This window comes from Microcebus murinus, chromosome 28 (assembly GCF_040939455.1).
Source record: "Microcebus murinus isolate Inina chromosome 28, M.murinus_Inina_mat1.0, whole genome shotgun sequence".
Taxonomy (NCBI): Eukaryota; Metazoa; Chordata; class Mammalia; order Primates; family Cheirogaleidae; genus Microcebus; species Microcebus murinus.
Window position 1 is genome coordinate 14,940,201 of NC_134131.1, and position 24,291 is coordinate 14,964,491.

At 47.0% G+C, this 24,291-nt stretch overlaps 1 protein-coding gene across 2 annotated transcripts; it reads left to right on the forward strand.

Annotated features, from left to right (window-relative positions):
* Positions 1 to 438: 438 nt before the first annotated feature.
* TATDN2 (TatD DNase domain containing 2) lies at positions 439 to 23,818 on the forward strand. 2 transcript variants are annotated; one of them, XR_001153002.3, is made up of 8 exons: positions 439 to 1,120; positions 1,253 to 1,657; positions 7,580 to 8,113; positions 13,605 to 14,480; positions 19,332 to 19,459; positions 20,934 to 21,117; positions 21,319 to 21,415; positions 21,540 to 21,659. XR_001153002.3 is itself a non-coding variant. In XM_012760678.3 (8 exons), the coding sequence occupies exons 2-7, from the start codon at positions 1,259 to 1,261 to the stop codon at positions 21,678 to 21,680; spliced, it is 2,262 nt and encodes a 753-aa protein (XP_012616132.1). In that variant the 5' UTR covers positions 442 to 1,120; positions 1,253 to 1,258; the 3' UTR covers positions 21,681 to 21,715; positions 21,875 to 23,818. The 2 variants fall into 2 exon arrangements, 1 of the variants encoding a protein (XP_012616132.1); XM_012760678.3 differs by lacking the exon at positions 21,319 to 21,415 and adding an exon at positions 21,875 to 23,818 and having other exon boundaries at positions 442 to 1,120; positions 21,540 to 21,715.
* Positions 23,819 to 24,291: the final 473 nt, after the last annotated feature.

Consider the following 24,291-nt stretch of genomic DNA (forward strand, 5'->3'; position numbering starts at 1 on the left):
CCCGGACGCCCCTAAGCGCACGAAGGGCCGGCCTGAGAAACGGGGGTCCCGGACGCCCCTAGCGCACAAAGGGCCGGCCTGAGGAACGGGGGTCCCGGACGCCCCCTAAGTGCACAAAGGGCCGGCCTGAGGAACGGGGGTCCCGGACGCCCCCAGCGCACAAAGGGCCGGCCTGAGGAACGGGGGTCCCGGACGCCCCTAGCGCACAAAGGGCCGGCCTGAGGAACTGCGATCTTGCCTCAGCTTCGCGCTCTTCGAACACGTGAGTGGCTCCGCCCCATCTTGCTTCCAACCAATAGACGAGCTCGTAACGCGTAGATTCCCGCCTCCAAGCCTTCTGACCAAGAGGCGGGCTCCATCTTGCCCGGAGTCCCGCCCCTTGGCCCTTCTAGCAATGGGCGCTCTCCGTTTAGCGCAGGCCCCGCCCGCGCCGCTCGCCGACTGCGGGCCTCAGGGTTGGTTTCGGAGGGCGGACGCCGCGGAGGCCGGAGTGGTTGCAGCTCGGGCGGAGTCCGTGCCGGGCCGCAGGACTGGGGCGGGCGGCGAGCGGGCGGCCAGGCGGGACGGCGGGGCAGCAGGGCGGGCGTCTGGGCCGCGGCGGCCGTGGCTCTGTCTGGAAACGGCGGACTGGGGCGCTGCCGGCTCCCCAGGGGCGGCTCGGGCCCCTTCCGGCCCGGGGCTGGTCGGCGGGGCCGCGGGCGCAGGGCGGGCTGCTGCGTGGCTTTGGCCCTGCCCTCCGGGCGGCCCTAGGCTGCCAGGGCCTTCGGGCCGCGCGCCTGCCCCTCGGGCTGCGGGTCTGGCCGCGGTGTGGGGACCTTAAAGCGCCCCGTGGTCTTTTGAAGCGCTCTGACAGCTCTGAAGGGCTTTGTATTCCAAACTAAATCGAAGCGCTTTGTAGTCCCGGAAGCGCTTTGGCGTCTCCGAAGTAGCACCGTGCAAACTGAAGCGCATGGTGATCTCGGAAGCACGTTGTGGGCTTGGAAACCAAACCGAAGCCTTTAGTAAATTTCGGATTGTTTTGACTTCTCCGAAGCGCTTTGGAATTGCAAACTGAGTCGAAGCGCTTTGGCATCTCTGAAACCTTGAGAACTGTGATGGGCAGTGGAAAGAAGAGGGAAAGGTCAGTGAGGCCAGCCCCTGGCTCTGGCCTTCTGGCTTGGTCCCCCCCTTTAGGGGGATCGGGGTGGCGGGAATTTGAGCTGGGGCAGCCAGTAAGGATGGTGTTGGAATCCAGGCCCCCTTTACCTTGCAGGTGCCCATGGCGTCGGAGCGGCGCAAGGTCAAGTACCACTGGAGCAGCACGTCGGAAGGGTGTCCCAGCAAGCGCAGCTGCCTCCGGGAGCCCGGTGATGTGGCCCCCTCCAGCCGGCCAGCTGGTAGCTCTGTGTCGCGCTCAGAAAGGGTCAGCAGCCCCAAGCGCCTGAAAGCCCCGAAGTTGGACGATGTGGCTTGCACGCCGCGGTTATCCTGGGGCTCATCCCGAGGCAGAAATTCCTCCTCGCCTTCTTCCAGCCCAGGTGTGGGCGGGGCCGCATCCAAAGGGTGCCTGATTCGGAGCACTCGCGGGTTCCTTTCGTCAGGGGGATCCCCTCTACGCCCTGCCAACCCCTCTCTAGAAGAAATGGCTTCTCTAGAGGAGGAAGCCTGCAGCCTTAAGGTAGGTGGCTGCCGCGCCTTGCAGTCGGTGAAGCCCCTTCCACTTAGCTTGAGAGGTTGGGGATGGGAATTTTGGTGAAGGAGACTAAAACAGATCATATGCTTGAAGGTCTCTGGCGTGTTCCTAGACCAAGCAGTCTGCCCCAGGTGACCTGAAGTTCAGTAGAGAGGTAGTTTGCAACTTGGCAGCACTCCGGAACTATTTGGAAGGCTTAAAGGTCCCTCCTATCACAGAGAAACTGATTTAACTGGGCTTCGGTTCGGACTGGGCTTCCATCTTTTTAAGTGCCTCCCAGGTGATTGTAAATGTGCATCTAGGTTGGAGAAGCACCGCAGCAGAGGGTGGAGTGCGTGCTTCAGAGACACAGATGTTACTTGATTTGGTTGTCAGTTTAAGGAATTGTGCCTTTGTACTCTGAGCCACTCTGAATCACAGAGCCAAAACAAAGAACCTGGTTCTTGGTGTCGTTTTTCACCAAAGTGATGGTTTTCATCACGTTGGGTTTTGCTTAGTGGGGTGGGGTTTTTTGTTTTTTTTTTCTTAAGGTTAAAGGTTTAGTGCCCCAATGGTAGCACACAAAAGGGTACTTGGGGCAGACTGAGCAGTGCTTCACAGAGAAGGTACATTTCATCTGCTCATTCAATTAGACTCTGAACAAATAGTTATCATTGATGTCCTAGTTTGTGCCAGGCAGTGTTCTAGGTGTTTGGGATTCTTTGGTAACAAAGCAAAGATATGGCCTTCTTAGAGTTTGCATTCTAGGTTTTAGAGCTCCAGACCTTAAAAGGTGAGGAGTTGTTCTGCCTGTGGAGGAGTGGGAAAAAAAAGTCTTATTTCAGATGAGAAGGGCTGTCCTGAAAGTTATTTTACAAAAGCAATAAAAACAAGTCCTAAGGAAAGTGAATTTATTTTTAAACTTTTCCTTGGCGGTTTCTTAGGTAGAGCTGAAAAATGAAAGTGTATTTGGCAGTTTATCCTGGGGAACCCGAAGTGCCCAGGTTTTTTTAGTGTGGACCTCGCAGTCCGAACTCTTGTGTGGGCACGTGGATTTTTCTTCTCTTTTAATTCACAAGTAATGGTTAGTTGAAAAGCTCTGTCTTTGGCATAAACCATACTATGACTCAAATGTAAATCAGTAAGTATGGGGTTTTGTTCATACAATTTAATCTTGTCATTAATCCTTTTTGATAAAATTTCAGAGGACTTAGGTACAGTATAAAATATCAATTGAGGCCGGGCGTGGTGGCTCACACCTGTAATCCCAGCACTCTGGGAGGCTGAGGCGGGCGGATTGCTTGAGGTCAGGAGTTCAAAACCAGACTGAGCAAGAGCAAGACCCTGTTTCTACTATAAATAGAAAAAAATTAATTGGCCAACTAATATATATAGAAAAAAAATTAGCCGGGCATTGTGGCGCATGCCTGTAGTTCCAGCTACTTGGGAGGCTGAGGCAGCAGGATTGTTCGAGCCCAGGAGTTTGAGGTTGCTGTGAGCTAGGCTGATGCCACGGCACTCACTCTAGCCTGAGCAACAAAGCAAGACTCTATCTCAAAAACAACAACAACAACAAAAAAAAAAACCAAGGTACATAGTTCCCATTGTAAAACAAATAAAAACAAGGTACAGTACTTTACTCATCTTGATGAATGACAAATGCCTCTCTTACCTTTCCCCTCCATCTGCTCCTCCTCCCCCCTTGCTCTGCCATGCGTGAGCTTGTCTGTCTCATAAATCCTAGAAAGTAGGGACAGCTAAGGGACACTCAGAAAAATGGCATAATCTCACCCCAGTCCTGCCAGGGTACCCTCACTCCCCTTCTGTGTCTGCTGTGTAAACTTTGAGGGGTACACACTTGGCTTTGTGTCCCTTTCCCCTAGCCTTCAACACAGAGGCTCTGTGCCAGGTCCCAGAATACTCAGAGAGGAAAGTGTTAGGCTGGGCATTTTAGAATCGCTGCTGGCTGACCATACACTGTTCCCTTCTTGACAGTCATTTGAGAGGTTTTCTCAAATTCTAATGTTACTCTTATGATCTCAGCTTACTCTTTATAGAGGAGGTTAATTGTATTATGAGCACCTTTATGTACTCTATATTTAGTCTTTATTATGACATATCTAAATTTCTCCATTTAATTTAGGGAAGGAAGAATGGAAGGGAAAATTTGAGCATTTATGATGTGACAGACTCTGATCAACTGTGATTCTCAGTGTTTGACCTATAGACTGTCCCATCCTCCTAAGAGTCTCATGAAGAAATAAGGTGGTCTTATCTCTGCATATCAGTCCACAAATAGTTTCATATCAATTAACAAATACTTGAGCACCTACTATGTGTAGGCACTGGGAAAATGAGACTTGGAAAGGTTAAATAATCTGACCAAGGCCATGTGGCTTGTAAGCAGCAGAGCTGTGGGATAATCCCAGATTGGTCTGACTTCAAAGCCAGTGTGCTTTGCACTGCTGCCTCTGGGCCCACCTGCTGTGCCCCAGCCTGGCATTGATGGAGGGGTGGAGGGATGAAGGCGGCAAGGTCCTTCCCTTGATGAGTGCTGTGCAAGGGGAGACACCAGGCACAGCAAACCATTGAGTAGCTTGGCTCTCGAATGATAGATCTTTCACAATAACTGCTTCCTGCATCTTCCCTTGGCAGATGTCCAGTGCTTGGGTGGAGAGTGCTAGGGGCTGGAGAGTTATTTTACAAAAGCCAAGGACAGTAAGGCAGTGCTTGACAGACTGAGAAATCACTTGCTGCAGGGCATTGAGCATAGTGCTGTAACAGGAATGTTTGAAGTACCTGAGGGTCAAAGGAATGAGCGTCTTAACTATCTGGGAAGGTCTTTACAGAAGAGTTGGCATCCGAGGTAAAGGACATTTAGGCATAGTGTGCCCAAAAGGTGTCAGGAGATGCTGCTTGTCTGCAGTGCTCGGGCACTTCTGGCCCCAAGGGCCGCCTTCTCCCTCGTCCCTGGCACCTCTCTGCATTCCCTGGACATCTGGGTGTTTGGAGAAAGATGGGAGATGAGGCTGGGCAGCCAGGCTGGGGGCCAGCCTGTGGATGGCTTCTGATGAGTTCAGAAGTTCCAGATGTGTTCTGTAGGCACACACAGAGCCTTTGAAGGGTTTTAAGCTGGGGCATGCTATTGTGGGAGTTGCCTTTTAGAGCTCCTCTGGCACACTGAAGGAAGGCTAGAAGGGAGAAGGCAGCGAGCTATTGTGATTGTTCAGGTTCGTGGAGGCGGGGCTAGAGCAGTGTCTCTGCTTGGTCTCCCCCCCTTTCTCTGGAGATGCACAGTTCACCACGCAGTGCTACTGGGAAGAATGAAATCTCATTTTTGAAGCAGGTAGTTTGTCTCTTCTGCACTTTCTGCCCTTGTTCTGCCTACTCTTTACCTTTAGAGCCTCTTATCACCTGTGGAAACTCCTCTTCAGTGACCTTGATCCATCATGGGACCTCACTGTCTTTGACCCCTACAGCCTTTGATAGTGTTTCTCACTTTCACATTTCCACTGTTCTTCTCCCTTGGTTTCCAGGATGTCGGGGAGGACTTGAGTTTGCATCCTGTGTCTGCTACTTACATGCTGTGTGGCACTTTCCCTTTCTGCAAATGAGGAATGACAGCTGTGGCAGCTCTGTAAATTGTAAATCCATATGAAAGCATAAAGTATGTTATCATATTCCTAATCGTTTTCTCCCCCAGCTACAGTCCTGGGCTTCACTACCAGGGTTGGCAAACTGCTGGTCTGTGGAATGAATGTAGCCTGCTAGGTCTCCGTCGTATTTAAATTTTTGGAAAATTCACATTAAGAATTCATGACCGCAGGCCAGGCACGGTGGCTCTCGCCTGTAATCCTAACACTCTGGGAGGCCGAGTAGGATGGATCGTTTGAGCTCAGGAGTTGGAGACCAGCCTGAGCAAGAGCAAGACCTCATCTCTACTAAAAATAAAAAAAAAAAAATAGCTGAACAACTAAAAATATAGAAAAAAATTAGCCAGGCATGGTGGCACATGCCTGTAGTCCCAGCTACTCAGGAGGCTGAGGCAGGAGGATCGCTTGAGCCCAGGAGTTTGAGGTTGCTGTGAGCTAGGCTGACACCACGGCACTCACTCTAGCCCAGACAACAAAGCGAGACTCTGTCTCAAAAAATAAATAAATAAATAAAAACAAAACAGTTTATCTTTTTAGGCTTTGTTTGTAAGTATATACATACAAAAGTATTTTTTCCTTTTCAAAAGTGAGAGTACACCCTGTACTTGTTAGTTTGCTACTTGTTTTTTTACTCTTACTATGTAGCATGAACGTTAGAGCAAACTTTTTTCTTTTTAAAAGCTGCAATGTGTTTTATGACAGCAGTCCCCAACCTTTTTGGCTTGAAGGGTTGGTTTCATGGAAGATAATTTTTCCACGGCTGAGGATGGGCATGGTTTCAGGGTAATTCCAGTGCATTACATTTATTGTGCACTTTATTTCTATTATTACAATGTCACTTTCACTGATGAGGTTTTGATGAATCGGAAGGCAATTGATTATTATGGTCTCAGTGCAGTCCAACGTCTCTGCTAATGGTAATCTGCATTTGCAGTCGCTCCCCAGAGCTGGCATCACCACCTCAGCTCCACCTCAGCTCATCAGGCACTGGATTCTCGTAAGGAGTGTGCAGCCTACATCCCTCGAATGTGCCGTTTGTGGTCGGGTTTGCGCTCCTGTGAGAATCTAATGCTGCAGCTGACCCGGCAGGAGGCGGGGCTCAGGCTGTGATGTGGAGGATGGGGAGCAGCTGTGAGTATAGAGGAAGCTGCACTCCCTTGCTTGCTGCTCACTTCCTGCAGTGCAGCCTGGTTCCTAACAGGCCACAGACTGGTACCCGCCCACAGCCCGGGGGTTGGGACCACAGTTTTATGGTAGGTGCCTGTTTTTCAGCCTGTCCCCTATCTGGACATTCCTTGGAATGGATTCCTCTTTTCCTCAGTAGAGGAAAAGGATTAGTGAGCTTGGTGTGTAGAGTTCCTTTCTCTGAGTGTGTTTCCTTTTGAGAGGAATTTAATACAAATGAATTAGAAGTTTCATTTTAGAGGCAGCAGAGTGCCGTGGGTAATGGTCCAGTGCTTATGGAATGTCTCTAGGGGAGATTTATGGGGTGTTCTTATACCAGGCTAGGATTAGACTGAATCAGAGTTTCCACGGCAAATTTTGCAGACAGATAATCTAGTTTTTTCCCTGTGGACTCCTGGAGTGAGTGGGTGCAGAAGGGAAATGAAGGGGCCTGAGACTTCACTTCTGTCTCTGAGGAGATTCAAGGTTGGGGGCAGTTAGAGTCTCCCATTGACCTCAATGCATTCTTTGGGAGACCGATGCCCCTTCCAACACCAAGGCTATGATTTGAGGGAAGGCGTTTGCAGAGTACTTTAAGGAGGTTGGGGTAAAGTGGGAAGAACACTGCACTGAGGACTCAGGAGATTGGGGTTCCCTGGGCTAGCCCTTCCCCTCACTGGATCTTCAGGTTTCCTTGACTCTTAGATGTTGGATTGGGCTAGCTGGTTTCTAAGGACCTTTTCAGTGGGAAAACTTTGAGCGTTTTTGCCTGTGTGTGGTCTGAAGTGTGTGGTAGTGCCTGCCTTCCAGGGGCCCATAGTCTGGTGTAATCAGGCTGCTAATTTCAGCTCATTCCTTCCTACTATAGCAAGAGTATGTCACCTGATAAGCAGAAAGTGAATAATAAGAAATGGCAGCAATTCAGTCTCTTTTACAGTGGCACTTCTCAGTGGGGTGAGACGAAAACCACCACCTGCAGAGAATCTTTGCCTTAGCCACAGTCACTTGCCCTTTGGCTGGTGGAACCACCACTGATTTATAAGTTGCCAAATGCTTCACCTTACAAAATTGCTTTTGGGACAGTCCCTTCCAAATCTGTGTTTTCTTCCAGGTTGATTCCAAAGATAGTTGTCGTAACTCCATGAACTCTGAATGTGCAGCTGAAGCTGAGGGTCAGAATGATACAATTGAGGAACCAAACAAGCTTCAGAGAAGGAAGAGGGATAGACTTCGAGACCAAGGCTCCACAATGATCTACCTGAAGGCTATTCAGGGCATCCTGGGGAAATCAATGCCAAAAAGGAAGGGCGAGGCTGCCATTAAGGCAAAGCCAAGTACAGGAGAGCATCCCAGCCGTGGAGAAGGACCAGTCCGGAGTGAAGGACCCACCAGGAGTGGAGAAGGACCAGCTAGGAATGTCAAGGTCACAAGTCCTCAGAAAGAGAAAGAGTCGGCCCCAGAGGTGGGAGTGAAGGAGGAAAAGACTGTGCCAGAGAGGACCAACTTCTGTGACAGGAGAGTGGTTATAGACCCTCAGGAGAAACCCAGCGAGGAGCTACTTGGTGACCGAAGGACAGTCGTTGACAAACATTCGCCCCGCCTGGAGTTTTTGGATGACTCTGACTCTCACTTAGAAATCCAAAAGGTGAGTAAAGCATCTGGACTTTTAGTTCTCTTGATTAAGAATATTTAGTTTTTCTTTCTAGATTAATCCTAAGGGTTATTAATTAAAAGTGGTATTTCGGCCAGGCACGGTGGCTCACGCCTGTAATCCTAGCACTCTGGGAGGCCGAGGCGGGCGGATTGCTCGAGGTCAGGAGTTCGAAACCAGCCTGAGCAAGAGGGAGACCCCGTCTCTACCATAAATAGAAAGAAATTAATTGGCCAACTAATATATATATAGAAAAAATTAGCCGGGAATGGTGGCACATGCCTGTAGTCCCAGCTACTCGGGAGGCTGAGGCAGCAGGATTGCTTGAGCCCAAGAGTCGAAGGTTGCTTGAGCCCAAGAGTCGAAGGTTGCTGTGAGCTAGGCTGACGCCACGACACTCACTCTAGCCTGGGCAACAAAGTGAGACTCTGTCTCAAAAAAAAAAAAAAAAGTGGTATTTCACTTAACCAGGACTCAAGGAAACAAATTGATGGTTCTTTTCTAATATACTTTTCAGAGTTATTAGTAAACCTAAATTCATTGCTTTTTTTTTTTTTTAAGGATTTATATGATAGGATGTGGGTCTGGCTGCTGTATAAAAGGTCAAAATATAAATACAGTGGCTTTTTAAATAGAATTTTGGCTTCAGAAGGATGGCTCCATAGTATTAGGATTCTAGTGCCTTTTGTCTTGGTGCCCTGCTGCCTCTCAGCACAGTGTCCGTCTTTTGGTGTGAGATGGCTACTCTGATAGGACTCAGTTCATTACATTGACATTCTAGCCAGTAAGAAGGGAGAAGAGAAAAGTATGCTCCCTCCCTCTTAAGAGCTTGGCTCAGAAGTTGTGCACATTGTATCTGCTCATGCCTTTTGGCAGGAGTCTGGACACCTGGCTAACACCTAGCTGCAAGGGAGTCTGGAAAATTAATCTTCATCTGGGCAGAATTACACCTAAATAAACTTCTGTTGCTAGAGAAGAAGAGAAGGATGATATTGGAGGGAAACTAGTAGTAAACTAGTGATTTTTAACATAGCTTATAATTGGAGGAAAGTGTTTCTCCATGGTGCCTGTCTCTGCTCGCCCTTTACTATGCTCCTCTGGTCTTCAGGCAGCCCTCCTCATCTTTTAGCCTTTTTTTTTTAAAGATACAGGGTCTCGCTCTGTTGCCTGGGCTGGAGTGCAGTGACATGAGTCATAGCTCACTGTAACCTCAAACTGCTGGGCTCAGGGAATCCTCCCTCCTTAACCTCTGGAGGAACTGGGTATACAGGCGTGTACGCCTGGCTAAATTTTAAATTTTTTGTAGAGATGGGGCCTTGCTATGTTGCCCAGGCTGGTCTCGAATTCCTGGCCTCAAAGTGCTGGGATTACAGGTGTGAACTGCTACACCGAGCCTTAATTCTTCTAGTGTTTACCTCTGTATTTCTAAGTATTCTTTACTGTTTACTGATTTTTCAGTTTAGACATTCTTGGGAAGATGAGAATTTGGTTCCGTGCGATTTCTTCAGCAGCAGCCGCACCCGTGCACACACCGACTTCCCCTTTCAGCCTCCCTGTGTCATTTTAATGCCGTTTGGGGACGAATCTTTTTTTTTTTTTTTGAGACAGAGTCTCACTTTGTTGCCCAGGCTAGAGTGAGTGCCGTGGCATCAGCCTGGCTCACAGCAACCTCAATCTCCGGGGCTCAGCGATCCTCCTGCCTCAGCCTCCCGAGTAGCTGGGACTACAGGCATGCGCCACCATGCCCGGCTAATTTTTTGTATATATATTTTTAGTTGGTCAATTAATTTATTTCTATTTTTGGTAGAGACAGGGTCTCGCTCAGGCTGGTTTTGAACTCCTGACCTCGAGCAATCCGCCCGCCTCGGCCTCCCAAAGTGCTAGGATTACAGGCGTGAGCCACCGCTCCCGGCCTGGGGCCGAATCTTTTAAATGTTTATTACTGCCATGTTCACAGCTGAGTTCATCTAACATACTCTGATTTTATTTCCTATCTCATAAAACTTTATTGTTTTGAAGTTTGTCATTACTTTGTTTTTTTCTTTGGTTTTCTCTGTGCCTATCACTAATTTATCCCCAAACTGCTTAGAGCCATAAAATTCTTCTCATACTGTCAAAATAAGTAATCTGTTCCCTTTTTTTTCTTGGAGGTGTGCCTCCTAAAGCCCTCTGTTGTCCTGCTCTGGTCGGGACTGCTTGTTTTTTTTTGTTTTTTTTTTTAAGATTTTATTTTATTATTTTTATTTTATTTTTTAATTTTAGGTTTTTTTTTGTTTTGTTTTGTTTTTGAGACAGAATCTCACTCTGTTTCCTGGGCTGGAGTGCCATGGCATCAGCCTAGCTCACAGCAACCTCAAATTCCTGGGCTCAAGCGATCTTCCTGCCTCAGCTTCCCGAGTAGCTGGGACTATAGGCATGTGCCACCATGCCCGGCTAATTTTTCTATTTTCAGTAGAGATGGGGTCTCTTTTGCTCAGGCTGGTCTTGGACTCCTGACCTCAAGCAATCCTCCCCACTCGGCCTCCCAGAGTACTAGAATTACAGGCGTGAGCCACCACACCCAGCCTATTTTCCCTTTTTAAAAAAATGGGTTTAGGGAACCTCTGTAAGCATTCAAAATTAGCTTGGTGTAGAGGTCTGTTTGGAGTTGTCGTCTTCAAACAAGTGTATACCTTTTTCTTTGTTTGTTTGTTTGTTTTGAGACAGAGTCTTGCTTTGTTGCCCAGGCTAGAGTGAGTGCCGTGGCGTCAGCCTAGCTCAAAGCAACCTCAGACTCCTGGGCTCAAGCAATCCTACTGCCTCAGCCTTCCAAATAGCTGGGACTACAGGCATGGGCCACCATGCCCAGCTAATTTTTTCTGTATATATTAGTTGGTCAATTAATTTCTTTCTATTTATAGTAGAGACTGGGTCTCCCTCTTGCTCAGGCTGGTTTTGAACTCCTGACCTCGAGCAATCTGCCTGCCTTAGCCTCCCAGAGTGCTAGGATGACAGGCGTCACCCACTGCGACTGGCCTAGCGTATACCTTTTAATATAAGAGCCTTTGTAAGGATTTGAATATAAAGTGATGCCTTTTCTAAGAGATCACTTTTGGGGAGATAAACCTCACCTTATATTTGGATTTTTGGCCATTCTAATCAGATTTTTTTTTTTTTTTTTGAGACAGGGTCTTGCTCTGTCACCTGGACTAGAGTGCAGTGACATCATCATAGCTCACTGCAACCTCAAACTCCTGGGCTCAAGTGATCCTCCCACCTCAGCCTCCCGAGTAGCTGGAACTACAGGCACACACCACCATGCCTGGCTAAATTTTTAAATGTTTTGTAGAGACGGCATCTTACTATGTTGCCCAGGCTGGTCTTGAACTCTTGTCCTCAGGCAATCCTCCCAAAGTGCTAGAATTACAGGCATGAGCCACCATGCTGGCTCTTTACAGATAATTTTTAAAAAACTTTTTATGGAAAATTTCAAATATATTCAAAGTAAACAGAATGGTATACTGAGTCCCCACATACCCATCACCCAGCTTCAGGAATTCAGATTAAATTTTTTTTTTTTTTTTTTTTTTTTGAGACAGAGTCTCACTTTGTTGCCCAGGCTAGAGTGAGTGCCGTGGCGTCAGCCTAGCTCACAGGAATCTCAATCTCCTGGGCTTAGCGATCCTACTGCCTCAGCCTCCCGAGTAGCTGGGACTACAGGCATGCGCCACAATGCCCGGCTAATTTTTTGTATATATATTTTTAGTTGGTCAATTAATTTCTTTCTATTTTTGGTAGAGACGGGGTCTCACTCAGGCTGGTTTCGAACTCCTGACCTTGAGCAATCCGCCCGCCTCGGCCTCCCAAAGTGCTAGCATTACAGGCGTGACAGATTAAATTTTAAATGCGCTGTAAATTTAAGTTATTTTGCATTTTAGAAAAGATTCTTATTTGGATATTTCTGCCATTCAAGAAAGCAGTAGCAGCAAGATTATCTAAGGGAGGAAAATATAAAGCAGGAAATTTATAATTCATTTAAATTTTTGTTACTAATATTTGTTTCCTTTTGGAGTATAGATATAGGTATATAGAATTAGTATAGACAACAGTAAAAAAAATTTGTTCCAGTTTAATCAATTCATAATGCTTTTCTTCACAGTGAATTTTTTGTTTCATTATCATGAATTATATTTATTTATATTAAGAAAAGAACTTTATAAGGCCTCTGGCTTACAAGGAAAAATGATGGCACTTAATGTTTTTTTAGCACGAGTTGATATCTTTGTGCTTCCCATATTTCTCAAACCTGGTCTGCATCAAAATTACAGGGAGAATTAAATACCGATTCTTTGATCCCACTCTGGACCTACTGAATCACAATATCTTAGGGTAGAGTAGGTATTAAAATTTTGTTTTTAAAACACCCCAGTTGGTGATGTTGTGAAGCTAAGTTCAGGAACCATTATAACATTTATTTCTACAAATTAATTCTGCAACTGTTGTGAGCACTTACTATATGCCAGGTACTGGTCTAGGTGTTAGGGAGGCATCAGTGGGAAAAAAAATTCCTGACCTTGTAGAATTTACATTCTAGTAGGGCTAAATTGATTAATGCAGCATATCGTTGTTCTGGTTACTATTGCTAGCCATTGGCTTAAAATAACTTTTATTTTGCTCAGTTTTGCGGGTCAGGAATTCAGAAAGGTCTAGACTTCGCAGGTCTTGCTTGGGGGAGTCTCTCATGTAGTTCCTTTTGGATATTGGCAAGGCCGGCTGCGATTACAGGGAAGCTTGCTGGGCTGACAGTTACTGCTGGTCTCAGCTGGGATGTCAGCTGGGCTGGGAACTGGCATATCTATGGGTGGTCTGACTTCTCATGTGGTACTTGGCTTCTCCTGGAGTGAGCAAGCTGAGAGAACCAGTTGGAAGCTGGTGGTTCTGGCAGAGCCTTGGAAGCTACACAGCTTTACTTCTGGTGCATTCTCTTGGTTACCCTTGAGTCTCTGGCCCATATTCAAGGGGAGGGGTCATAGACCCCCACCTCTCATTGGGGAGTAGTGGAAACCACAAAAATAATTTGGGCACATATTTTAAAACTACCACAACTGTTGTTGTTTTGCATTTTGACTATATTGGATATGTTGTTAGAGATGAGAAGCTGGGCTCTGCTAGCCTCCAAACTCCCTAGTACAGAATGTGTTCTAGAGAGCAATTCTTCTCAAGAGGGGTCATTAAGAAAGAGAGTCCAGGTATAGCATCCCCTTTAGGAGTGGCATTATGAGACCACAGTCACAGGTTTATTCCTTGAACCTGATAGGACTATTCACAGCTGTAACTTGGGTGAGTTCTGGAAATTGTAAGGAAACCAGGTGACAAGGTGAGCTGATGGGCCAATGCAAAGTCTTCTCTGTGGCCAGAAAAACCAGAGTTTGTGTTCTGCTGCTGCTGAGTACGTGAGGTTGTCTTCACGTGGGAAGGCTAACCCACTGCCATTTCTGTTCCACAGCACGAAGACAGGGAGGTGGCGGGCGAGCGGCTCTCTTCAGGAAGCGACTGGTCTGATGTGGACGAGGTCTCCACAGTCAGATTCTCTCAGGAGGAGCCTGTCGCACTGAAACCCTCAGCAGCCCCAGAGCTGCCGCCTTTCCCCACAGACTACGTCATGTACCCACCTCATCTGTACAGCAGTCCTTGGTGTGACTACGCCAGCTGCTGGACCAGCAGCCCCAAGCCTTCGGCCTACCCCACCATAGGCGGTGGCGGCACAGCCCCGGCTGGCAGGAGTAGCCGGGGTCTCCTGAGTGATTATTCCCCCAACTCTGCAGTGAGCTCCCAAAACACCTCCAGAGACTTGGAGGCCACAGAGGAAGGCAGATCCCAGAACTCTAGGTCATTTTGTTTCTCCAGAAGCTCAGAGGAAGAGGTGAAGGAGAAAAGAACATTCCAAGAGGAGACGCCACCACGTCCTTGTGGAGGACACACATCTAGCTCCCTTCCTAGGAGCCACCGGGAGCCAAGCCTGGAGGAGGGCTTCATTGATACCCATTGTCACTTGGACATGCTGTATTCCAAGTTGTCTTTCAAAGGGACTTTTACCAAGTTCAGAAAAATTTATAGCAGCTCCTTCCCTAAGGAATTTCAGGGCTGCATCTCTGACTTCTGTGATCCTCGGACACTGACAGATTGCCTGTGGGAAGAGCTGTTGAAAGAAGATCTGGTTTGGGGGGCCTTTGGCTGTCACCCTCATTTTGCACGTTACTACAATGAAAGTCAAGAAAGAAATCTTCTGCAAGCCTTAAGGCACCCCAAGGCTGTGGCATTTGGGGAAATGGGCTTGGATTACTCTTACAAGTGTACCACGCCTGTCCCAGAACAGCACAAGGTAATGAGGCTCTCTTTAGACTGCTTAGAGTTTCAATTCTTCTTTTAGTTATTGAAACCTAACAGTAAGCGTTTTTCCGCTTTTGATCTGAAGAAATTAGAATCCCAGGAGAGGTGCTGTGGCTCATGCCTGTAATCCCAGCACTTTGGTGAGGCCAAGGTGGGAAGGATGATCTCTTGAGGCCAGGAGTTCGAGGCTGTAGTGAGCTGTAATTGTGCCATTGCACTTCAGCCTGGGTAACAGGGTGAGACCCTGTCTTTTAAAAAAAAATAAAAAAAGAATTTAGAATCTCTAAAATTTAGTTGCTCCCATCCAGACAATCTAGGTGTTATTTTTCAAATGCTTCACAAGCTATTTTTAATTTTTCAGTTTTATTATGTAAGAGAGGGGAGAGTTACTTTGGCTTCTTATGGTTAAAGATAGCAGTGTCAAAATATTTGTTTTCTTTCCTTCCTGAGAAGCAACAAACTTTGGGTTTTGGTTTCATTTTTTAAAGTTAAATATGTTCATTGCAAAACATTTAGAAAATATAAAAATGTATAAAAGGCCAGGCGTGGTGGCTCACGCCTGTAATCCTAGCACTCTGGGAGGCTGATGCGGGCGGATTGCTCAAGGTGAGGAGTTCAAGACCAGCCTGAGCAAGAGTGAGACTCCGTCCCTAGTAAAAATAGAAATTAATTGGCCAACTAAAAATATATAGAAAAAATTTAGCTGGGCATGGTGGTGCATGCCTGTAGTCCTAGCTACTCGCTCGGGAGGCTGAGGCAGGAGGATTGCTTGAGCCCAGGAGCTTGAGGTTGCTGTGAGCTGGGCTGATGCCTCGGCACTCTAGCCTGGGCAACAGAGTGAGACTCGGTCTCAAAAAAAAAATAGTATAAAAAGGGCAATTTCCCATTCAACCATAGATGAAACTATTACAATCTTAACATATTTCCTCATGGTATTTTTTGAGCATTGTGTTTTGGCAAGGGGAAAGTTGTAGCATTTCAGCGGAAGTTTCTGAAGGAACAGGACAAGGAGAAAGACCCTCCCACTCCACCTCTTCCCTGGTTCCCAGGTTGAATTTGTTGTTGGAGAGTGTGCTTCCTTCCTGGAGGGTCACGGAGGCCTGAGAGGTCTAAGCCAGAGGGCCCCACCCTGTGCAAACTTGGCACAGCAGCTTTCCTTCTGGAGCTGTCTCAAATCTGGCTCGAGGCGGCAGTTTATTGGCCAGAGGTGAATGGTAAAATGGCTAAATCTGAACACAGGAAAAGTGATCTTTAGGAAAGTGGGACAGATATTTAATATTCTTCTTTCCCATCTGGTTTCTGTCAGGCAGGTCAAATGTGGTAGGGAAAGAGGAAGAGTTCGGAAACATGTACTCAGGGGTGCTTGTTTAGTTGTGTAGCAGATGTTCACTGAATGCCTACTTGGCGTCAGGAAAGGTGCTGCGTAGTTCACAGTGACTTTTCCTTTATTAGATTGTCAGTTTCAGATCTGTATGTGAAGGTCCGTGGGGCATGCTGTACAACAAACTGAACTTGAAGTGGTAGCAATGGGGTGATAAATGCAGCATCATTTGGCTTGGTAAAATTTGGCTCAAAATGGAAAATAGAGGAAATAAATTGCTGGGTGGGCTGGGGGGCAAAGCTGCATTTAAAGGAGAGGAAAAGACTAGAAATATTTCTGTAAACATTAGAGACTCCTAGGCTGGATTGGAGCAAGTGAATGCTATGTTCTTGATGTATTAATAAATGTAGAATTCAGCACCCAGATGAGATGAATGGTGGTAACTACAGCTGTACTAGTTGGATGTCTGTGCTGAGTTGCATTTGCCCAAGTGCAGACTGCGGAATGTTTTATCTTGAAGAAAAGAAGAAAGGCCTGTGGGAGGGCTGTCTGGCTAAGTCGTCTGGGTGCCAGAGCTGGCTCCTTCTAGGAGAGCCTGTAATAAGCCAAGCCTATAGGAGAGCCTTGGTTTTTGTGCCTAATATTTTCTGGAAAGATTGGAAAATAGAGAAAAGCAAAAGAATAGGGAAAAAATCTGTAATTACTCTGCTACTCAGAGCAAACCCCTGTTAACTTTTTCCTTGTTTATCTCTGTGTTTACAGATATAACTGTTTAATTCTTGAGAGTTAGAGCCTGAACAGTTCTTGTGTAAGTTGCACACACAGCCGATACGATTATCAGAATCCCTTGGCATCTGGGATGGATGCCAGGGAGTATTCTTCCCCACCCAGGCTGCATCTGTCTCTACTTGTGTTTGACTGAAATTAATTATTGGCCGGGCCGTGATGGCTCACACCTGTAATCCTAGCACTCTGGGAGGCCAAGGCGGGAGACCAGCCTGAGCAAGACCCACGTTTCTACTATAAATAGAAAGAAATTAGCCAAACAAGTAAAAATAGAAAAAATTAGCCGGGCATGGTGGCACGTGCCTGTAGTCCCAGCTACTCTGGAGGCTGAGGCAGGAGGATTGCTTAAGCCCAGGAGTTTGAGGTTGCTGTGAGCTAGGCTGATGCACGGCACTTGAGCCCGGGCAACACACTGAGACTCTGTCTCCAAAAAAAAAAAAAATTAATTATTGAGGTAATAAATACACAAGGGACACCTGGGGCCACCCCCAGGAAAGACTGACTCTGGAATCTCTGGAAGTAATGGATCAGCTAGGAGGGGGAAGAGAGCAATTATGTTGGGGAAATAACTTACCCGCATTCACTCGCTGTTCTTTTCACCTGGGTTCCTGGAAGGACAAATGCTGTAGATACCATGTTTCCCCGAAAATAAGACAGGGTCTTATATTTATTTTTCCTCAAGGCCCCTAGGGCTTGTTTTCAGGAGATGTGTTATTTTTTTTAAGTACAGTACAACAATCTACATTTATTCAAACATAGTTAAGTCTTCTGGAACATCATCATAGTTAAATGGCAGCCACAGCTTTCCTTCTTTCCCCCTGGGGACACACAATACCTAAAGCGGAGCGTCCTGCTCCTCACTTCACTTGAGGAGACTTTCCCCTCAAAGCCGCAGCTTGCAGCACGCACAAGATGGCCAGGGCCTGACAGGGGAAGCCCACCTTGTTGGTGGGGCTGCCCGCACCTTTCCGGTCACCTCTGGGATAGTAGCTGTCATGATGGGGCAGATGAGAAGGGCTGCTTGTCTTCTTTACCCCTCTGTGAAATGCGTGGGTTGTGCAGACGCACTGCGTAGCCATGCCCATCACTAGGTTGTATTTTCAGGGTAGGGCTTATATCGTCCAAATGCTTAGAAAACCTGCTAGGGCTTATTTTATGGGTAGGTCTTATTTTCAGGAAAACATGGTAGCTCCAGTCCAGCCACAAGTTCCTGCATTCTCATGAGTTCTTCCATCTTAACATTTTTGAAATTTGGATGTGTTTTACAAAACATTAAAAATTTAATGTTATTGTTCCTTGGAAGATTGCAAGACCCAATTAATGAGTGGCTTGTCTTATAAGGACCTGTCATAGAATCAAAGAAATGTGTTGTATTATGTGCTTTAAAAAAGATAATTAGGAAATGTTTTTAAAAGTTTGGAATATTTTTTTCCCATTTGGGAAAAGATTGTGGAAAATTATGGAATTTTCCTGTTACATTAAAATTTTAAAAATATTTTTTAACAGCTGTGTAATATTCCACCCTAAGGCTATCATAGTTTGCTTAACTACTCTAAGGAGTACATTTTTAGAGGCAGGAATCAAAAGTTGGAATTGGGATCTCTTGAAACCCCCTGCCTCTATAGGGGTCAGAGGACAGAGGAGCACTTAGCAGATTCATCTGGGAGGGGCCAGGCCACCTATAGACATTGGAACTAGCCAGTCTTTAAAGCCCTTGCCCAGCACTCTGTAATTTTGGTGTCCCTGGTCATTTTCCTTTAGTTGAAAACACAGGTTAAACAAAAATTACATCAGAATTGGTCCTGGCGTAGTGCTGTTATTCTGAGAAGAGGCAGTACAAGTGTTAGGTTTGTAAGTGTCGGTCTAAGGGAATATCACCTGACTCAAATTACCAGAAGCCTCTTATTATTTGATGCTAAAAATGCAAACATGAATTACATTCCATAATTGAAAAAACTACTCATGGCAACATTAAGATGAGGTAAATTGCTTATAGAGACTTAATACTTTTGTTCTTTGTTCTAAACCTGGCCTGCTAAAGGAAAGAAGGGATTCTAGCTCTACTTTTTTTATTTAAATTATTAATAATATGTATATTAATGAAAATTTAAAAGTGGCTAGAGTTAAAAAGAATGAAGTGTATCTATAAGTATTCACTGATTATCTGATTTTGATTTAGTAAAGAAACCAAGTTGTAAACAATAAATATAGTATGTATTCTTTCAACAAATATTTGAAAGATACCTTCTGAGAGCCAGTCATTATGCTAGAGCTACACATACACACAGCTCTGTGTAGGGAAAGGTCTGGAAGCTGATACCTCTTGAGACTGGAGGTGGGGACAGTGAGGTGAAGGACATTAACTCCGTACCTGATGTTCTAGAGCCCTGCTCTGCCCTCTCAAATAAGCATTGCGTAGTGGTTGCTGCCTGGGTTCAAATTGAACCCAGGCGCTACAGCATACTAGCTGTAAGTCCCTTGGCCTCACTGCTTGAGGCACTGACAGTAGTACCCACCTCAGGGCAGTTGTAAGGGTTACTGTTTATAATACACCTGAAGTGCCTTGGGTACCACCCCGCTTTATAGTAGGCACCCAATGAGCATCAGCCATTATTATTACATTATATAGCTTAAAAAGAATTAGAGACAGTGGGATGCCCATTGGACTGGGTGTTCCAGAGGTAATGGCCTTCTGAAGTGCCACTAATCAGCAGGTGTTGTCTCCTTGTCTTCTAGGTATTCGAGAGACAACTACAGCTGGCTGTGTCTCTAAAGAAGCCCTTGGTGATCCACTGCCGAGAAGCTGATGAAGATCTGCTAGACATCATGAAAAAATTTGTGCCCTCTGACTACAAGATCCATAGGTTAGAAGGCTGGAACCTCAGTGGGCAAATGAAAGAAACTTCCCTCTGTCTGGGGCGTTAGTTGGAAGAATGAAAACTCAGGAGGGAAATGATAATCTGTCTTTATCCTGTCTTCTCTAAAGAATTAAGTATTTTTAGGTTGAACTATATGAAATTTTTGATATTTGACCATTGCTTACAAAATGGCAATTCCATATGGTTCGGGCTGAAGCCCTGAATCACCAGTGAGCAAGAAGGGCCTCTCGTGCCCCCTTCCTGGGTGGCGGGTTGACACGGAGTCTTGGTTCTCAGAAATGAGGACTGTAGTTCCTGTGAGTGCCCATGGGGTCTGGTGGTTTAGCACACAGAGAACATTCGAGGGTACTTGAAAAGACATTTTCTTTTGTTTTTTGAATTTGAAAGCTCTTTTGTCCCAGTTGTTATTTTCACTGAAGTCTAGGATGTGTTTTATCTGAGTGGCATCTAGGGGCAGAGTTCAGTCTGATAAAGTCCTACCACATGTACGTCCTAGGCACTGGCTTTTCTCCGGAGACACCTGGAGGAGCTGCCGGGAGACAAGACAGGTTGCCGGGTGGCTTCTGTGCATATGGAGTGTGGGACAGAGGGGGGCCCGAGTTCTTAGGGAGCCCGAGCAAGGGCCACTCAGCTCAGCCCAGTGAAGGGGTCAGGAGGCAGTGCCTGAGCTGGCTCCGTAGAGAGGGGTGAGAGAGGGTCAGCTGAGAAATAAAGGAGTTCAGATCCCAAGTGGGTCTTGTCAGATGGGGCGGGGGTGGGAGAGATGGGGGATGGGCTGTCAGGCCTTTTGGGCAAAGCCTCCAACCCCTGGCTGTGGAGTGTGCGCACCGACGGGGCAGTCTGTTGGCACTTCTGGGCTGGCTGGCTTCTCACTGCTTCATTGTGGGCTGCCTTTAGAGGGAATCTAACGTGGCAGGTAGACCAGGGATGAGCTGACATGGTGGGCTGGAGGAAGCCCTGAATTTCCAGATTGGTTAACAATATGTATTGCACCAAGAACACAAACAGGTATCCAATAAGAGAAGAAAATTAACCAATAATCCCACTCCTTGGTATTTTCATTTTTTATTTCCTTCCACTTCACTTGATTACATCAGCATAAGTTTTACACACTGTAGTTGTGCTCTCAGAGGGGCTACAGGTTTTCATTCTGCTTCTCTTTTCGTGTTATAAGCATACCTCACCCCAGTACTGTTGCTGTGTACTCTTTGTGGTGGCCGTTCCTCAAGACCACAGCGTTCTACAGTGTGAGCGGGGCTGCTGAGTGTCGCTCACCCAGCGTCACTGTGGCTCTTAGTGTGTTGGAGCCACCTCTTGACTTTGTTCACTGTGGAGCTGTCCCTTTGGGGTAGTCTCTCTATATCTGGGTATTATTTGAAAGGGGTACTAGATCTAGAGGGGCTTGGAGCTGCTGCAGAAGGGCTGTGAGCGAGCCCTGACCTGGAGTTCTCTCCCCTAGGCACTGCTTCACTGGCAGCTACCCAGTCATCGAGCCCCTGTTGAAGTACTTTCCCAATATGTCTGTGGGCTTCACGGCAGTGCTGACATACTCCTCTGCCTGGGAGGCCCGGGACGCTCTGAAACAGATCCCACTGGACAGAATCATTGTGGAAACTGATGCTCCCTACTTCCTTCCTCGCCAGGTAGGGGTGTCTTCAGGCTGAGTTGAGGCCTGGAGGGGAGCAGGTGGGGAGGTGGGTGGTCACCCTTACAAGGCTGGCAGGGCCAGAGCCCCAGTGACTTCCAGGTCCCACCCTGGACTATGTAGACATCTCTTCATTGTTGCTCTGCAGAACCAAAAGTCTAGGGGGCTGAGAAGCTGAAGGGTAACCACTCTCTTCCAGGCAGTGCAAAGCCCTACCCTGTAGAGGGTAGTCCAAGGAAGCGTGGGACCCTGCTCACCCAGAGCCCCCATGACTAGGACTCTCCCTGCACCTGCAGGTAAAGGGGTCTCTACAGGGCAGCCCCAAAGAGGTCCTTGCTGGGGAAGGGACAGGGAGGGAGTTCTATATCACAGCTGTGCACAGAAGACACAGTGATGTTATAAATGCTTGATGTCTTCCAGGTCCCCAAAAGCCTTTGCCAGTATGCCCACCCGGGCCTGGCCTTGCATACGGTTCGCGAGATCGCCAGGGTCAAAGATCAGCCGCTCTCCCGCACCTTGGCCACCTTGCGTGAGAACACCAGTCGCCTCTACAATCTTTAAGCAGAACAGGCACAATCAGGAGTCTCTTGGAAAAGGTCATAAAATTCACATTATATGTTTTTCAGAAATTGGGACAAATTTTTTATTGCATTTTCTTACTATAAAGCATGTAAATCTAGGGTGAGCATGAAGCTTGCTTTGTGTCACGTGAACCTGGTTTGGAACCTTCTTCCTTTTCTCTTCAAACTCTCCAGGGTGACTGGCGGCCTGACATGACATAGGCTGGGTTTGAACTCTGCCTGTGCCCCAGGTCAAGGATGTGTTTGGAGAGCCCGTCAGAACAGAGAAAACCAGGACAGGACATTTCCTCGAAACCTCGTCATAAGGCTTTGGCTTCTGGCTGGTGGGTGGGGTGGGTGGAGTGGATGTGGGACGAGGGTGTCACTGCCCCGAATAGCATCAGGGTTTTGCCACCCATCCAGAATACTCCAGGGTAGGCACTGACGAAGAAGAGTTTGCCAGTCCAAGTCCTGTTCTCTGCAGCCTGTATTTTTGAGCAGTCTGTGAATAAAGTCGCCCTCCTCCTCGGCTAAGCACATGTGGGTGTGTAACTCAGTTCCTGGTTCTCAGTTCTAAAAATGAGCTCCCAAGTGGGAAATCTCTTGGGAAATTCACTGGACACCTGTCTCAGAGGTTTATTTTCTTGAAACCAGTGAAAGTGAAGTCATCCTCCTCCTCTCCTGGGTAACTCCTCAGCTTGGCTGTCCCTGTTCCCATGTCAACTCCAGCATCAGCGCAGGTGGAAGGACTTCGGCTGCTGGGCTTGCTGGTCCCGCTGCCGTCAGTGTGGAGGTGTGCAGGGGGGCGCTCGTCCATGGACATCCTGGCTGACCGAGATCCAGGACAGCCTGGGGGCCTCAAGCAAGAGGACCTCCTGAAGGAGGTAACTTATGCCCCCAGGATGCTTTTTGGGTGTGTTAAATGGAAAAAGGCTCAGTTTGCAGCAGAAACTACCTGCTAGTCTGGTGTCAGGCGTCCCAGCCTCCCTTCTTGCCCTCTTCTCTGGAACACTTGACCAAAAATAATCCTTCTTCTGCTTCACCCCATGTGTCGGCCCCAGTGTGTCCCACCCAGGTTGAGAGATCAGTCAGTTTCAATCTTTGGCTCTCTGCTTGGGCAGCTCAGCCAGTCATACTGCCTATGCAGAAAAAGTAGGTCTGATGTCTATCAATGCATCAGTCCCTCTCCCGGCTGTCTCCCTTGCCTTTGCCTCTTCTGTGTCCTTTCTCTGTGTTTTAGAAGTGAGAGACTCTCCTTCGACTTTTGAGCAACTGTGTCATCCCGTGTTCTAAGCTTTGCTCCGCTCCTCTCCCTGCAGGGGCCTTGTAAAGGTACACTCATTACAGGCCTTAGAGATTATATGGGTGAGGAGACTCTACACTTTGTTTATAAAGGATCCTTCACCCTCATTTCCTGCAGTGAGACAGGCCACCTAGAGTCCCTTGTCTGTTTCTTGGAGGCTTAAATTGTAAAATCCATCACTGTGGTGGATTCCTCTAGGTGTTTGTGGAAGCACATTGGAGCCTTGTGAGCTAAAATAGAACGGATTTGATGTTTCACATCTGCTATTCCCATCTTGTCCTGGCATACAAGTAACTGGCCTGGGAAGTAGGCCTGGGTTCACTGTCCATCTCCCATGGATCAGCTGTGCTGTTAAGGGTGCCTGTGCCTCAGATTTGCCCATGTGGGAGTCAGGAGGACCTTGGTCTCCTACTTGTAAGATTTGGGGGCAGCTAAGTATATCAAAGTGCTTTATTGTCACCCAGGTGAACTGCACCATAGCCATCTCTTCTACAGCAAGCCTTTTAAGTCAATACTGCCTCCACAGGAAACTACCTTGCCCCGCATTAGCGGATGAAAAGACTAGATGGAAGTCTGTAAGCTCATGCAGTTCACCTGCCAAGGAAAAGCACAAGGTGCTATCTACTTTTCTCTCTAGGATTTAGGATTATCATTTATGTGCTGTTACACAGTGAAACCTTAGTTTGTGGGTGTGAAAGCAGATTTGCATTGTTTTTGATTCAGTTTTTTTGATGGCTGACTTGATTGTTTTTGCTGTGCTCCTGGAATGCCTCTGTATTATTTCCCCCCATTTGGCCATCTTTTTCTGTAAATAAAGTGGTGGATTCTCTAGCCAACTCCTAGGCTCTCCATGTTTGTGTAGATTTCTCTGAGTGATACAATGGTTCATTGTGGTTGTTGGCCAGCTTTGTAACCTGAGAATCCAAATATCTGGAGACTTTCTCAAGTATACGTATGTCTCTCTCCATAAAAACTGTATGTAAGACTATGCGATACCTTCTTGAAAGTTCTGCCATGGAACTCTCATATTAATGCCTGGGAACTCAGATGCACTGCTTCTTCCTAACCTTTGAAGAGTACATAGATACCTTCTTTTCTTTTCTTTTTTCTAGACAAGGCAGTAGGAGGAAGAAAAAATCTAGTCCCCAGGGGTGTTGATGAATCAGTTGTACTGTGGGCTTTGGACTGAACTCCTGATGCCTCTGGGTAAACTTTGAAGGAAATTCTGTTTTGCTACTTGCAGGCCTGTTATTTTGTACTAAAGTATTCCTGAACACAAGTGCACAAGCCAAAAAGTAAACCTACATAC